Source organism: Trichosurus vulpecula, chromosome 4, assembly GCF_011100635.1.
Source record: "Trichosurus vulpecula isolate mTriVul1 chromosome 4, mTriVul1.pri, whole genome shotgun sequence".
Lineage (NCBI taxonomy): Eukaryota > Metazoa > Chordata > Mammalia > Diprotodontia > Phalangeridae > Trichosurus > Trichosurus vulpecula.
In genome coordinates, this window is record NC_050576.1 from 156,390,915 (window position 1) to 156,407,562 (window position 16,648).

Here is a 16,648-nt window from a genome sequence, read left to right on the forward strand (position 1 = left end):
TTTTTTTAAAAAGGAAATGCATTTATTACTTTTAAAGTACATACAGTGACTCAAACTAAAGGGTAACAAAATTTTGCCAAGTCTCCTGGTACTTTTTTAATGAATAGATAAAAATCATTTGTAATTAGCACATTCAGAGTAATTCGTTGTAAATAAATGATCCTAAGTGGCTATAATTTGCTTTGACTACTAAATATGCCCCCCAATAATCCTATTTAGACCATTATTTAATTTAACTTAGCAAATTCATTTTTATTTTTCCATAGGTAATGAAAAGGCTTTTGTCCAAATTTTCATGAATTCCAAACTAGTAGGACTCAAGTTAAGGTGGTTTTCCACAAACAAGATTTTCAAGCCTCAGCCAACTGCCATTTTTTTAAAAGTATTGTCTGGTGCAACTCAAGAATATGGACAATCAACTGGGATTTTGTTATGGGATTTGCTCTACATCTGTTTCTCTTCCTTACCTATTAGTTTTTGCCTCTTTATAGCCACTCTTTATCTCCCTTTTGCCTTTGGTCTCCCTTTCTCTCTCACTTGCACAATGCTTCTGAGTCTTTCTATAGGGCATAGCTTTTGCTCCTTGAGCTACAGCTGGAAAAAAAAGATGAAAATGCCCAAAGAGTGAAAGTACTAGGTTGGTAGTAGTAGGGGAAAGGAGTTCAATTACCGTAGGGACCAGAGGGTGACCCCTTTATTTCATGGAGATTGTGTAACGTTTGATGAGTGCTCAGACTAAGTGAAGGGCGTTTGGTCAGAAATTGCCTTGCATTCCTAGACACCAAAGGGCATTCTTAAAGCAGTGGTTTTACCCCTTTTTTGTATAGACTCTGAACCAAGGTGATGCACTAAAACTGCCTTGGATTGTCAGGTCTTTGGGACCACAATTCTATTCTGAAAACCTGGGCTCTTTCTTCTTGAGGGCTATGTTGACCTAGCACATTTACTATGACAGGGCATGAATGGTCTCAAAGGGGCTCAAGGAATAGTGACCTGGTAGGATTTTTCTTCCACATGATTAGGAGGATCTTGAAGACTCAGGATCCCCCCCAAAGAACAATATGGGGGAGAGGTTATATTCCCCTTGTATTCATTGGGAACACCTGGCTCGTAGTGTGGCTGCTTTTAGAGGTTTTTACCTTTGCCTGACACCACTCTTTTAAAAATTAGAATTTGTATGTCTGCCGATCAGGTTCCTGCCCTCTTCTACGATAGGGACACAGATCTGTGACAAGGCTTAGTGATAAAATTGTCAAAATGCTCCAAAAGCCACTGTCACCAACTCTCTTCAATCTGTCTCCTTGTCTGTTTCTTTCATCAACTGATGGCTAATCCTATCCCTGTACTGTCTCCTAGATTCCCCCTTTTTTGCTCCTCCCTCTCTTTTGTTCTCTATTTGGCTTTGTTTCTCTCTGAATTAGAGCATTTTTTACCTGTTTCGCACTGTTCCCTACTTGTGGAGTCCATACAGGGAAGGCTTATTCTTAGGTTCCTGTTTCACAGACTCCAGTTTCTCATTAGTAGAAGGAGATGGTGGTTTTGAGGTCTGGGACAGGGAAGTGGGGATCATCAGGGACAGAGTTGGATGGAGAGAAAAAGAACAGGTGGTAACAGAGAATGGAGTGTGTGGAGATAACACAGTGGTCCAAGTCCTTGAGGACCTAAACAGTCTTCTCTCCTCTCTAGCCTGAGCACCCTCAGACTCATACCTGCCATTACAACCTGATCTTTACTGGGAGTTATGGAGGGCTGGAATGATTCCAAGCCTCCATGAAGAGTAGAAGAGATGAACATAGTAGGGGTAGGATCTGGGGAGAGGATCCCAACATTTAGTGTCTAAACTGATTTTTCACAGTTAGGTCTACAGGGCAATCACCCTAAACCCCATTCCTACCCTACCCTGGCCCAAACTTAAGTTGACTGGGCTGACCCCCCACCTCCCCACTACCCTCCCTCAACTTTGTCTCAGATGTACCCACCCTGTCCCACCCCCCAACAGGGCACCCCTATCTGTTTGGTGCCTGGTTCGTCCTCTGCTCAGCTCAGTAGTATGTCTCCTTTTCCACCCAACCTGTTGGAGAGAGAAGTTCAGAGTGAGAGAGAGGATTGATGGATTTCTTAGGGACTCAGGACAGCAATGGCTATATAGAATGGACCTTGGAGGGTGGGGGCAACAAAGAACTGGAAATGACAAGGAAGGAACAGAATGAGGTAAGGGGGAAGAGAAGATAATAGACATTAAGGACTGGGCAGGAGAATAAGATGGGAGTTAGGTATAAATAGGATAGAGAAATGGGAAAACTTTGTATCTAGCACTGGGTAAGGAACATCTAAGGTATCCAGTAAACATTTGTTGGTTGATTGAAAATCAGGTGGAGATTGGAGGGGCTGAAAGGCTGTAATTACAGGTGAGAGAGATTAGAAGTCTAGGAGCAATAGGGATCATAGGATGATAGATTTGGAGCCCAAAGGAGTCCAAAGGGACCTTGGAAATTGTTGAGTCCAACTCCCTTGTTTTAAGCATGAGGAACCTGAGTCCATGAAACTTGACCAGGGTTAAACAGCTACGTGTCAGAGGTAAGAGCAGACTTCAAGTCTAGCCCTCCATCGACTACACCACTCAGGGGAAGAATGTTGACCGCTAGAGGCCAGGATTTCAGTCTCTAAGCCAAACCCCCTGGAAGTCTAGGGTGTGAGGGCACTGAAAGTCAGTGGCAGGTGACTGGATTTGGAGGTGTGGTTAAGGGATTGGGAGACCAGCTGGGGTGCTGAAGCTAGGGGAAACTCACCACCAGGATAGCGTCGCAGGATGAGTTTTCGGACCTCATCATAGATGAAGATAAGGAGACTATAGGGGACAGCACAGAACCACCATGTGACCCTGTAAAGAATGGGGGAGAAAGAGAGTGGGATCAGAATGTGGGGTGAAGACATTGAAAAGGACAAAGACAGACACCCAGAGCAATCCAGGCTATGATTACAGGAACAACTCCCCACACACCCCGCCCACATTCCCTCTGCTTCTGTGTAGAGGACTGCCTCATTCCGCCTCCTCCTGGGTACTCACTTGAGTGGGTACATTCGTAGGGCTAAGCCCATGCCTGGGCAGTAGGACAAAAAGGCGGCCAGAGCCGTCTCTTCTAGCAGCCCAAAGATCAAGATCTTGTTTCTAGCAAAGAAAGGGATAGTTAGAGGGGAACCTTCCGTTCTGGTCTTAGTGACTTCAAGTGCTTACTAACAGTCGTCCTCTTCAGTCTGATTTCACAGCAATCCTTTTAATTCATCTCTTACCGATTCCCTAGCACCCTCCCCACAGCAGCTGTTCAACACCTTCTCCTCTCCTCGAGATCATCACTCCACCCTCTCTCTCTCCCTCTCTTTCAGCAGATGACTTCACCTCTTGTTTTACCAAGAAGATTGAGGCCATTCCTTAAGAAGTCTCTCTTCTCCCTTCCTACATCTCTTGCTACAATCTTTACCCATCCTTATCTACTCTGCTCTAACCTCAGGGGTTGATGTGGCTGTTTTCTTTTTCAAAGGTGAACATCACCATTTGCACCCAGGATTCCATCCCTTACTGCCTGTATAACTTACCCAGCAATCATGCGCTCTCTCTCTCTGTCTCTCTCTCTCTGTCTCTCTCTCTCTCTCTCTCTCTCTCTCTCTCTCTCTGTCTCTCTTTGTCTCTCTGTCTCTCTCTCTCTCTCATCTTTAGGTTCTCCCTATCTACTGGCCCCTTCCTCATTGTTTACAAACAAGCGAACATGTCTCCTCTAATCTTTTCTTTTTTTTGGAGGCAATTAAGTAACTTGCTGGATTTGATCTTAAGTCCTCCTGACCCCAAGACTGGTGCTCTATGTCTCCTCTAACCTTTAAAATCCACTTAACCCTGCCATCTCCTCAAGACATCTTAGATTCCTCCTACCTTTCACTGCTAAATTAGTTTACTGAGAAAATGGAGATTTTTCACAGTGAGCTCCCTCTTCTGCCCTTCTCTGCATCCTACACCCTCTTGACACCATGACCCGCTCTCTTATCCTTTATTCCAATCTCTGTGGCCCTTCTCAACAAAACCAACTCTGCTACATGTACCCTTGATCCCATCCCATCCCATCTTCTCTGGCATATTGTCTACACAACTATTCTCTCTCTCTTTCTCTCTCTCTCTCCTTCTCTCTCTCCCTTTCCATTTCCCTCTCTCCTTTTCTCTCTCACTCCTTATATCTCTCTCCTTCCTTTCCTCCCTTTTTTTCTCTCTGTCTCTGTCTCTCTCCTCTCTGTCTCTCTCCTTTCTCTCTCTCCTTCTCTCTCCCCATGCCTTCTCTCTTTCTTTCTCTCTCCTTTCTTCTCTCTCCTCTTCCTTCTCATTTTCTTTCTCTCCATCCTTTCCTCTTTCTCCCTCCTTCTCTTTCTTTCTCTCCCTCCTTCTCTCTTTTTCTCTCCCTGTCTCTGTCTCTTTCTCTCTCCAGTCTCTTCCTATTTACTAGGTAATTCCCTTGATGAACTCTAAATTCCACTAGCTGTCAACCAAACTTGATGTCATCTCATCTCCCCATATATGCATACAGGCTACCCTCCATGCTGATTATGCACTTCCTTCCTCCTCTCCCACTTTCAGAATCTTTCTCTTCCTTCAAGGCTATGCTGAGGCACCACCTTCTCAGTGACATCTTTCCTGATCCCTCCAGCTGAAAATGAGCTCTTTCTCCTCACATTTTCCTTGAACATTTTGTCTGACTCTCACACTTCCATCACACCCGACCTTGTATTATACTTATTCCTGGATATGTTATATCCCTCCCCCTCTTCTCACCCCTCTACCCAACTTCTTAAGGTCAAGGACTGTATCTTTTTTAATCTTTGTATCTTTATGGCCTAGCACAATGCCTTGCTATAGCAGCCACTAAAACGTTTATTGAATTTGTCAGAGGAAGTGGAATGTTTCTAAGAGACATATTCTTTTCTCCTTTTCATCTGCCTCCTGCAACTGAAGAATATTTTAATTTTACCTTTTTTTAATCTTCCTGAATTTTACTAACAGCTTAGTACTTTTTTACACACTGTCTCATTTTATTCTCTAATCATTTCTTGTTCCATAGACAGGTCTGGAAGCTCTCTGAGGCCAGAGACCATGTTTCAGTTGCTGACCATAAGGGTTACATAAGTAACCTGAGTCATGTCTGCTATCTAGGGTCCACCTGGAAAAGGCTTTGACCTTTGACCTCAGGCAAGTAACTTTCTTTCTCTCTGAGACTTGATTTCCTTATCTGTAACCTGAAGGGGCAGTACTAAATGATCTCTGAGGTCCTTTCCAGAGCTAACATTCCATAAGTCTATGTGTTGTTGTGGTTGTTTTTAACTAGAGTAAGGGAAGAGGAATGAACATAAGGGGGTAGGGGGAAGGAAGGATAGGAGTGGCACTCTCCAGAGATTTGTACCCACCCAGTATCAAGAAAAAGAATTAAAGCTGCCAAATTTCTCCCCCTCCTCCTCCTCCTCCTCCCCACCTCCAAGCAATACCATGGCTAGAGCTGAGGGATTAAAATCTGATTCTGATCCCAACAGAGGAAGGTGGGGTAGCTCATGGTCAGGGTGAATCAGGGTCATAGGATCATGCCAGGACTGGGGCAGCTGAAATGGGCTTTGTGGTGGGGAGCTCACTTCATGCCCTGCTGGAAGACAGAGTTACGACGGGTCTTGCAGATGATGAGGTCAGCCCACTGTACAACTACGATGCTGGCAAAGAAAGCTGTGTGGCACGTGAACTCCACCACCTTCCGCTGCTCATAGGTCTGGAGAAAGGGCACAGAAGGGTCGTTAGAGTGAGAGGGGAAGGAGTGGTCAGAGAGGGTAGAGTAGAATGACAGAAGTCAAGGTCAGAAGAGGGAATGAGTCCAGGTATAGAGATGGATGGAGTCAGAGAGGAGGTCAGGGAGCAGAAAAAAGAATGGTATCAGGGATTGTATAGTCATAGGAGATAGTTCAGTCAGAAAAGAGGGTCAAATGGAAGAGGGAAGGGCTCTATCAGGATGGAAATCTTAGCCAAAAAGAGGGTTGGCATCAGAAGAGGGAGTAGAGTCAGGCAGGAGAATGGAGACAGAAAAGAGGATGGAGTCAAGAATTAGGATCAGAATGAGGAGACAGGAAGGAGCCAGGTCAAGGGGACACCTGTTCAAGCAACCAGTACCCACCCAGGGTCACTCAAATCTCTCACCTCCTGACAGTCATGGCTGCCTTGTCACTCACCCACTCCTGTCCATAGCTATCCTCCAGGTCATTCTTGGAGCGATCATCCCAATCGAGTCGGATGCCCAGGAGCCGTGAGGGCAGAAAACCATTCTCGGCCAGGATCACAAAGTAGGTAAAAAAGCCACCCAGTGCCTGGATCATCCCTGTGAATGGTGAGGGCCACAGGGGTAGGGGATGAATTAGAGAAGGAAACAAAACACAATGTGTCCTGGGAAGGTCAGGTTCAGTACTAAACTGGGTCCTGTCTTGAGTCAATTTTGAGAGCTTAACCTTCTCAAATATTGGGAAAAAAACAGTCAGAGCTGCATAATACAAAGGGCACCAGTACTGTAGTCAGAAGATCTGGGTTCAAATCCTGCATCTGACACTACCTGTATGACCATGGCCAAGACCCTTAACCTTCATGGTCTTAGTTTCCTCAATTGTAAATTGAGGTTGGACTGGATGGCCTCTGAGGTCCCTTCCAGAAATCTATGATCCTATGACATTCTAATCCCACTCTGAGGCAACAAGTCCCCTCGAGCCTCACCAATTTGACCATAGGCCATACTGATGAGCCTCTCATTCACCAGCTTGTCCGTCTGTGGATTCCGAGGCTGGCGTTTCATGATGTCACTTTCAGCTGCCTCATAGGCCAAGGAGATAGCTGGTACCTGGGGTATGAAATGGATGAAATTGAATGGAGAAGAAAGGGAGTGTAGGGGTGAAGAGGAGATGGGCAGTCAAGTCAACCAACTTTTATTAAGTGCCTACTGTATACAAAATGCTCTATGTTGCGCACTGGGGGAGATGTGAAGTTTAGATGAGCAGGGTCCTTGCCCTTGTTGACTTTATAGTCTGGTAGATTCAATAATATGAATAATTCCTGTGGAATTTTAAGACTGATGAAGAGATATGAAGTAACTTCTGGGTAAAAGTCTTAGACTAAGTGTTCTTTCTACCAGAAAGGAGTTACAGTTAGGCCAGATAGTTGCTGTAGGTTTTCCCCCACTCCCCAACTTGATAATTCCTTCACACTTTGTTTTCCCCCAGCCATGTCTCTGTACTTACCATATCAGTGCCCAGGTCAATGCAAAGGATTGTCACGGTGCCCAGAGGCAGGGGAATGTTGGCAATGATAAAGAGCAGGAAAGGAGTGATCTCTGGGATATTACTGGTCAGAGTGTAGGCAATGGATTTCTTCAGGTTGTCAAAGATCAGGCGGCCTGTGGGTAGGTCCTTGGAGCATCAGGGATATCAGAGAGACCACCCCTCCCCCTCGTACCACTCCCTGAAGTAGGCCAGAACCTTGCATTGTGGTCTAATAGTCTATGAGGGAACAGGAGGACACTGAGAAGAGGCCTGCATAAGACCAGGGCCAGCAGAGTGTGAATGAGAGAAAGAAGACTCTATCAATGACCATCTCTCTGGTTCTGTGTCTCTATTTTCCCTATATGCCTCATGTTTTCTATCACTCTCCTGAAAGAGAAAAACCTTGACATTGAGGAGAACTGAGGCAAGCTCTGGAATAATTGGCTACCTGAACTACTGGATATAAGTGACATAGTGAAAAGAACACTGGATTTGAAACCAGAAGTCCTACATTCCAATTCTAGCTCTGCTTTTTTACTGCTTGTGGTACTTCAGACATTTGACCTCTCCAGGCTTCTGTTTCCTCATCTGTAAAGTGAGGAGATTGGACAAAACTTCAAAGGTCCCTCTTAGGTCCAGATCTTATGTATACCATAATCCCACAATCCTGGCTGAAAGGGCAGAGGATTTAAACTGGAATTAAATGTCAGGAAGAAGACAGTAAAAGGAGAATAGGAATCTAGACTTCTACCCTTCATTCCAGCCTTTGGTATAAGATCTTAGTGAAGAATGTTTTCCTGATGGCTGTTTGGCATCTGACTCAACTGGAATAAATGTGCTAAGAATGAACTGGAGAGCAGCCATGGGCAGCCTACTCACCCTCCTCCACGCCAGTGACAATGGAAGCGAAGTTGTCATCCAGTAAGATCATATCAGCTGCCTGCTTGGAGACATCAGAGCCAGAGATCCCCATGGCAATGCCAATGTCAGCCTTCTTTAGTGCAGGAGAATCATTCACCCCGTCGCCGGTCACTGCCACGATGGCACCCTGATGAGAAAAGACCATCAGGGGCAGAAGCTCTGCCAAGCCTCAGGATCCCAGAGTCAGAAGGAACCTCAGACCTCATTTAATCTAACCTGTCTTGTAACAAGAGTCCTGGGATCAGATATTTAGAGCTGGACAGGATCTTGGATGCCAAGTCCAACCCCCATCCCACCAAGAGGAAAATGAGGCACACAGGTCTTTCTGACTTTAAATTCAATGCCTTCTCCACTACACACGGTGTTGCCTCTCTACAGTCACCCTATCACGTCCCAGCAAAAGGGTTTTTGAAGAACTCCAGTCATGAGGAATTCACTTCCTCTCAAGGTAGCCCATTCTATTTTTTAAAGTTCTAATTTGGACAATTTAGACTGATATGATGATTAAATGTACCTTGTGCCTATTACTACTAGTTTTCTCCTCCATGACCAAGCAGAACAAGTTTGATTTCCCTTTAAAATACTTGAAGAATGCTTCTGGAGGAGGTATCATGGTCCCTCATCCTAGTTACTCCCCATCTCCCGGACCCAGTTCCCCCATCCTATATACTCATGTCTGACAGGCCTTCTATTCATCCCTGATGGCCAAGAAGCCTTCCCTGCCTCATCCCATTCAACTTTCCCACCTGTCTTTGACATCCCTCCACAATGATGAGCTTCTGCTGTGGAGAAGTCCGAGCAAAGACAATCTCCGTGTGGTTCTTAAGGATCTCATCCAGCTGCTCTGATGTCATGTCCTTCAGGTCAGACCCATGGACCACACAGGCCTTGGCTTCCCTGGGTTGGTGGGGGAACAACATACAATTTGGCTGACCTTTCTCCCCATGTCCCAGACTTTAGCCCCCGTCATTCCTCAGTTCTCAGGTCCTGCTACTCTTTGGGATTCAGCTTTTTCATTTCCTTACAGGGACTGTCCTTTGGGGAAGGAGCAAGTGCCCACCAAGAAGACTCAAAACCTCAGCATGAAGGAACTAGGCAGTCAAAGCAAATTACTCATTAAGCCAGACATAGAGACTTTAGAAGTCTCAGGGATGTGTTCTATGAACCCACAGTGGGGCACTCAGTTCTGAGTGGTAGTATAGGGTGGGAGAGCTATCTGTCCAGTGCAGCAGATAAAGATGGTATTCAGTCAGGGACAATGGCACGCTGGCAGATGTTTAACAATGCGCTCTCCAGGAGAAAAAAAAATGTATCTAGGACACAGTTTTAAGTTTAATCTGCACATTTTCTCCAGCACTTTCTTATGTCTAGACAACCAACAAACACAAACAAAACAAAACAAAGTCCAGCCCTGATTTGTAATATTTGTCAGTTTCCAAGGTGTGAAAATTTAACACTTTGCCCTCAGTTCAGCCATTTCTAGCACATCCCCAGTCAGGGACATCCAAGAGGGGCCTCACCTGGGATTGACCTGGCTGACAGGGATGTTTAGCCGGGCAGCAATGTCCTCTACTGTCTCATTCCCCTCTGAGATGATGCCCACACCCTTGGCAATAGCTTTTGCTGTGATAGGATGGTCCCCAGTCACCATGATCACCTAGAGGGAGAAGAAAGAAGAGATAGGGAAGATGCTATCAAAGTTCACTTGAGTCCCAAAAAGGAGGCTCGAGAGAGGGAACAGAGGAGCAGTGTACTAAGGCAGAATCTAGTCTGGTTCCTAACACTTACTAGACACGCGACCACGGCAGCTCTGTATGATAGAAAAAATACCGAAATGGGAGTCTGGAGACCTGAGTCATAGTCCAGACTGAAGTTCACTCACTATATGACTAGCTGTATGTACTGGGCAAGGTAATACCCTTCAGAGGACTCAACTTCCTCATCCTTGAAATGAGGGAATTGGATGAGATCTTCTCCAATGACTTGCCTGGTTCTGAAAGTCAATGTGCTTTAAAGTTTAAGATTGAGGGTGGTATAAATGAGTATGGAGCCTGCTGGCTGCCTATAACCCACAACACTTCCGAGTGAGGCAGGAATCAGATTAAAATATAACTGGGAAAAATTTAACAAAAAATGAAAGCAAATGGAGCCTAGTAATATTACATTTTAAAACTGAGCAGGGGTCATGTAGGTGGCACAGTGAATAGAGCGCTGAGACTGGAGTCAGGAGGCCCTGAGTTCAAATTTGGCCTCAGACACGTACAAGCTGTGTGACCCCGGGCAAGTCATTTAACCCTGACCCCCTCTAAAAGAAAACCCAGCAACACCAAAAAAATATAAATCAGCCCATGGGACCTTTGTGTAAAGGTTAGTGGTCCTCACTTCTATTTGAGTTTGACATCACTGCTATAGTAGTTAGAGAGAATAGGCCTTGCAGCCATGAAGACCTGGGTTCAAGTTCTGCTTCTGACATCTACTAGCTGTGGGATCCTGGGCAAATCTCTTGACTTCTCAGTACCCTCAGGCAACCCTGTAAAACTATAAATTGTAGAATAGTTGCTGATCTGCCCCGGTAGAGGGAGTTTCCTGATTGGGCAGCTACGTAGAGTGCACAGAGCGCTGGGCCTGGAGTTAGGAACAGTCATCTTCCTGAGTTCAAATCTGGCCTCAGACACTTACTAACTGGATGACCCTGGGCGAGTCACTTAACTCTGGTTACCTCAGTTTCCTCATCTGTAAAATGAGCTGGAGAAGGAATTGGCAAACCACTTCAGTATCTCTGCCAAGAAAACTGCAAATGGGGTCATGAAGACACGACTGAAAACACCTCAGCAACCACCACCACCACCACCACCACCACAAAATACCAATGAAATACGGGGGCCAATCCTGTTCTGCTCTTCCTCCCCACCACAAAAACCTTAAAAGTTTATTTTCCTTTTTAAGCCTTAAAAGTTTACAAAGCCCTTTTCTCACAAGCCTGCAAGGTCAAGAGCATACATATTAACATCCTCATTGAACACATGACAAAGCCAAAGCTCAGAGGGATGGGGCAACCAGTTAGCATTAGCGCTGGAACTCAAACCTAGGTCTCTCCTGCCTCTCAATCCAGTGCTTTCCCCACAGAACACAAACACCCACCCACCCCCCCAACCCCACATATACTTAAACATACATACAGACCACATGCACACACACACACACCCCATACACATAAACACACATACACTACAAGTAAATACACACACACACATACAATTTCAGAGTTGGAGAGGATCTCCGTGGCAATCTAGTCCAACTCATCCCTGCAAAAGAATTCTCCCTCTAATGTTGCTGAGAAGTGGTCATCCAGTCTTTGCTCAATGACCTCCAAAGAGACACAGCCTACTCCCTTTCAGGGCAGTCTAGCTTGCTTTTTAAAAATCATTATTATTGTTTTCTTTTTAAAGTTTTATTAATGTGTTTCATTTTTACATTACATTTACAGATTAAGAAGAGATCCTACCAAATCCCTTCTACGACACAGATATGGTCTTATATGCACACCAGGGAGAATCAAAACAGAAAAAGAAAATTGTAGACCAATGCCCCTAATGAACATAGATGCAAAAATTTGAAATAAATTACTAGCAAAGAGGTTAAAACTACGTATCACAAAGATTATATGCTATGACCAGGTTGAATTTATATAAGAAACACAGTGTTCCCTTAATATAGGAAAAGTGTAAACTTAACAACATTCAAGGAGCAATTCCCATATTACATAAATTATTTGCAGAAACAGCCCATTCTACTTTAGCATCAAGATGTATTTCCTTGACTCATGATGGAGAATGTTATCCACATCCAGAAAAAGAACTGATAGAATCTGAATGTAGATCAAAGCATACTACTTTTGCTATTTTTGTTTTTTACTGGTTTTTTCCTTTTTTCCTGTTTCTTCTTTCACAACACAACCTGAAAATATATTTTACATTACTGCACATGTATAACCTATATCATATTGTTTGCTGTCCTAGGGAGGAAAGAGGGGAGAGAAGGAGGGAAGGAGAAAAATTTGGAACTCAGAATTTTTCAAAAAATGAATTTTGAAATTGTCTTTACATATAATTGGAAAAAATAAAATAAAAAATGCATTTCCTTATATCAAACTTATATTTGCCTTATTGCCGCTTCTACCAATTGCCTCCAGTTCTTCCCGTTGCGGCCAAACAAAAAAAAGTCTTATTTCTCTTCTATGTCAGCCCTTCAATTACTTGAAGATAATTATTATATTTCTTCCTTTAATCTTTTCTTCTCTAGACTAAACATCCCCTGTTCTTTTGACCTATATTCATATGGCATGAATTATATGGGCCTTCTCCTTCATGGTTGCTCTCTTCTGGACACCCTCCAATTTATCACATCATTCCAGATGAAGTCTGACCGGGGTGGACAACAGTGGGACCATTTCCTCTATTCCTGGAGATATGGCTCTCCTAATGCAGCCCAAGATCACAATGTTTTGGCTGCTATATTACACAGCTGACTCATAAGGAGATTGCAGTCCACTGAAATTCCTATTCTTTTTTAGATGAACTGTTATCTAATCATACCTCCCCTATCTTGTACTTGTGAAAATGGATTTTTTTGAACTCAATTTTAAGACTTTACTTTATCCCTATTATATTTCATTCTATTTGATTCAACTCAATGCTCTAGCCCAGGGGTCAGCAAACTACTGCTAGAGGGCCAAATCTGGCCTGCTAACTAAGAATGCTTTTTTTTTTTTGCATTTTTAAATACAATAAAACTTTATTTTGAAATGTAAAAACCATTCTTAGCTTGTGGGTCATATGAAAGTAGACTTCTGGCAGCAATTTGCTTCTGTTCTAGCCTGTCAAAATTTTTTGGCCACAATAGATATGCCATCTGTTGTGTTTTCCAAGTCTTCCAGTTTTGTGTTACCTGCATATTTGATAAGCATGCTATATACACCTTTAAATCATAAGTAAAAATGTTAATTAGCACAAGCTAAGCACGGATTATAAAGGCCTCCTTCCAACAAAAATGGTGTGATAGTCTATTAAATGCTTTGCTATAAAACCTTTTAGATATTTGTTGTTCAGTCTTGTCCAACTCTTTGTGACTCCATTTGGGATTTCCTTTGTGACTCCATTTGGAGTTTCTCATTTCCTTCTCCAGCTCATTTTACAGATGAGGAAACTGAGGCAAACAAGGTAAAGTGACTTTCCGAGGGACACAAAGCTATTAAATTTCTGAGGCTGGATTTGAATTGAGGGAGATTCGTCTTACTGCCTTCAGGCCCTGCACTCTAGCCACTATTCCATCTGGCTTTCATTTTTAGATATTCCCTACATCGATATGTATAGCATTCCCCTGATCAACCAGTTTAGTAATACTGTCCAAAAAAAAAAAGGAAATTACATTAGTCTGGCATGATTTGTTCCTAATGAGACCATATTGACTATGATCATTACTTCTTTTCCTAGTTATAGTTCACTAATCATCTCTTTAATAATACACCCTAAACTTATTTCAAGAATTAAATTCGAGTTCACTAGACTCTAGTTTGGAGATTCCACTCCTTTTTTTTATTGTGACATATGCCTTTCTCCAATCCTGGGATACCTTTCTTATTCTCCATGATTTTCAAAATATCACTGACAATATCTCAATAATTAAGGGTAGCTAGGTGGCACAGTGGATAGAGTGCCAGGACTGGAGTCAGGAATACTTGAGTTCAAGTCTGACCTCAGACACTTAGTAGCTTTGTGACCCTGGGCAAGTCACTTAACCTTGTTTGCCTCAGTTTCCTCATCTGTAAAATGAGCTGGAGAAGGAAATGGCAAACCACGCCAGTATCTCTGCCAAGAAAACCCCAAATGGGATCATGAAGAGTTGGATGTGACTGAAAAATGACTAACCAACAACAAAAGCTCAATAATCACACCAGCTAGATCTTTCCAAGAATGTCGCTCATCAGGGCCAAGTGACTTGAATTCATCAAGGAAGGAAGGAAACAAATATTTATTAAGCTCCTACTATGTGCCAGGCACTATACTGAGTTCTTTACAAATAGTATCTCATTTGATCAAGGGTATCTAGGTTCTCTCTTACTATCTCATTAAAATATATTGGCTATCAAGACACATTGCTCCTCCCAAACATACTCTTTGGGGTATTCCAGTCCCTGATTTTATCCCACCAAAAGCTCAGCAATACTTAAAATGTCCAATTTGACTCCTTGCATTGAGAACCCTGGTTAGTTCTGTTTCTTGCCTAGACTCTGTACACTTCTGTATATTTGCCATTTGAGGCCATGAGTTTTATGATGGGCTTCTACCTCTATTTCCCATGACACTATGTAATGCCTCACTTCACTTCTTCTGCTTTGGTTTCCTCTTTTATAAAATGAAGATATAATACTGACCTTGACTATCTCATAGGATTAATACAGGGATCAAATGAGATTATATACACACAAAAACATACATGCAGTACATATATATATATACATTATATACTACACACATGCATATATGTGTGTATATATACTATGTATATGTGTATGTACATACATGTACTATATATACACATAAGTATACAAATACACAAAAGTATACATGTGTGCATACATATACTATGAATACACACATATGTATACAAACACACACAAGTATATATACATGCATAATATACATACATAATATGTGTATGTGTATACATGAGTACTTTGTAATCATAAAGTGCCATATGTATGTGTAAGTGCTACATAAATATACATATATCATTCTCTAGGGCAGGCAATAATAACAGTTGACTTTCATAAAACATTTTGCAATTTGCAAAGCACTTTGCATACAATTATCTCATTTAAGCCTCATAACCACCCACCCCTACAACTCCATAGAACTACATCCTCAGGTGTTGAAAGAACTGATAAATGTGATGGTTGAGCTGCTTTTTGTGCTAACTGAAAGAGCATGGAGGGTAGGAAAGGTACCACAGGTATTATAATCCTCATTTTACAGACAGAGAAACTGAGACTCAGAGAGGTTAAGTGATTTACCTACATCCACATAACTGGTAAAATAAATGTCAGAGGTAGGATTTGAATCCAGGCCTTCCTGACTCTGGTTAATGCTATATTCACTATGTCATACTCCAGCTAGAAGAGATCCAGCCCACTCAATCAAGAGGATGGAATACCAAGGGGTACATATGGAGTTGGTGAACCCAAGGAGATGCTGTGGTTTCTACACATAGCAGTTCAGAGATGGCAGTGTGAGACACAGAGAGGAGACAAGTCGGAGGTTTGCCTTGATGGATGAATAAGGAATAAGGAAGCTGTAAGGGGAAGATACTGCAATCTATACACTAAGGGATTTGGATTTGATGCAAGTAGGAAATAGGTGATTTAATTGTCTTGTCGTGCCTTTCTCAAACTTTTCCATCTTAGCTCTAAAGAAGAACATCCCCAAGTTTGCTGTGAGTCTAGGAACCTTCATCTGTGCTCTGGACCTAGATGGAGAACTAGATTTGAAGCCAGAAGATCTGGGTTTGAGTCCATCTCATCACTTACTGACCATGTAACCAAGTGACTAAGCCTCTGGGAAGCTGGGTTTCTTTATCTGTAAAATAGGGATGACTGTATTACCCTTCTCACAGGGTTGTTGTGAGAACTAAATGAGATAGCATACGGAAGATGCTTGGCAAACCTCAAAGTGATATACGAACATAAGCGGTTATGATGAAGATAATGGTGATGATGGCAATGATGGTGATGGTGATGATGATGATGATGATGATGGGATTTTAGAGTACTTCTTACCATGTTCTGGTAAGTTTAGTTTCCCCATAAATGTTATTAAAGACCTTTTGTAAAACCCAACTGAAGTCTTCACTGACTAAGAGGAAAGTAGAGGATTTCATGGCTGGACTAGACAAAGGCCAGTGACTTTAGAAGAAAAATGTGGAAGGGGCCTCACCCCAATGGTTTTGGACTACTAAAAAGTAGAGGTCAAATATAAATTTGAAAAGGAAGAGATTCTAAGGTATATTGAATCTGACCGGTTAGTTCCTAACTCAGCCTCCTATTTCTTCATGCAATGTTTGTTCATAAGCAGAGAGAAAAGTACTGGAGATCCTTTCCTGCTCTAAACATTTGTAGTCTGCACAGTAAATTGTGGTAGAGATGGAGAAGGTTCAGGAAAAAAAATAATTCATTTAATAAAAGGGATTGGAGTGAGGATACAAAGGGAAGGATTAACTTTCTGCAGGAGGCTCAAGGGATGAGAGAGACTAAAATCACAGATTTAGAGCTGGAAAGGAATCATTGTGAAGTCATTATGTTCAACTCCTTCATTTTACAGATAAGGAAACTGAGCCATAGAGAGGTTAATTG

General features: G+C 42.7%; 1 protein-coding gene across 1 annotated transcript in view; it reads right to left on the reverse strand.

Annotated features, from left to right (window-relative positions):
- Window positions 1-16,648, reverse strand: part of LOC118848815 (sodium/potassium-transporting ATPase subunit alpha-2) — a 42,808-nt gene continuing 26,160 nt past the window's right edge. The window contains exons 14-23 of the mRNA XM_036757839.1: window positions 9,762-9,898; window positions 8,988-9,138; window positions 8,200-8,368; window positions 7,300-7,454; window positions 6,779-6,902; window positions 6,247-6,392; window positions 5,662-5,792; window positions 3,068-3,169; window positions 2,790-2,881; window positions 1-2,071 (exon numbers count right to left, since the gene is read on the reverse strand). Of these exons, the coding sequence (XP_036613734.1) occupies window positions 2,043-2,071; window positions 2,790-2,881; window positions 3,068-3,169; window positions 5,662-5,792; window positions 6,247-6,392; window positions 6,779-6,902; window positions 7,300-7,454; window positions 8,200-8,368; window positions 8,988-9,138; window positions 9,762-9,898 (1,236 nt within the window). The 3' untranslated portion in view covers window positions 1-2,042. The remainder of the gene's footprint in view (window positions 2,072-2,789; window positions 2,882-3,067; window positions 3,170-5,661; window positions 5,793-6,246; window positions 6,393-6,778; window positions 6,903-7,299; window positions 7,455-8,199; window positions 8,369-8,987; window positions 9,139-9,761; window positions 9,899-16,648) is intronic.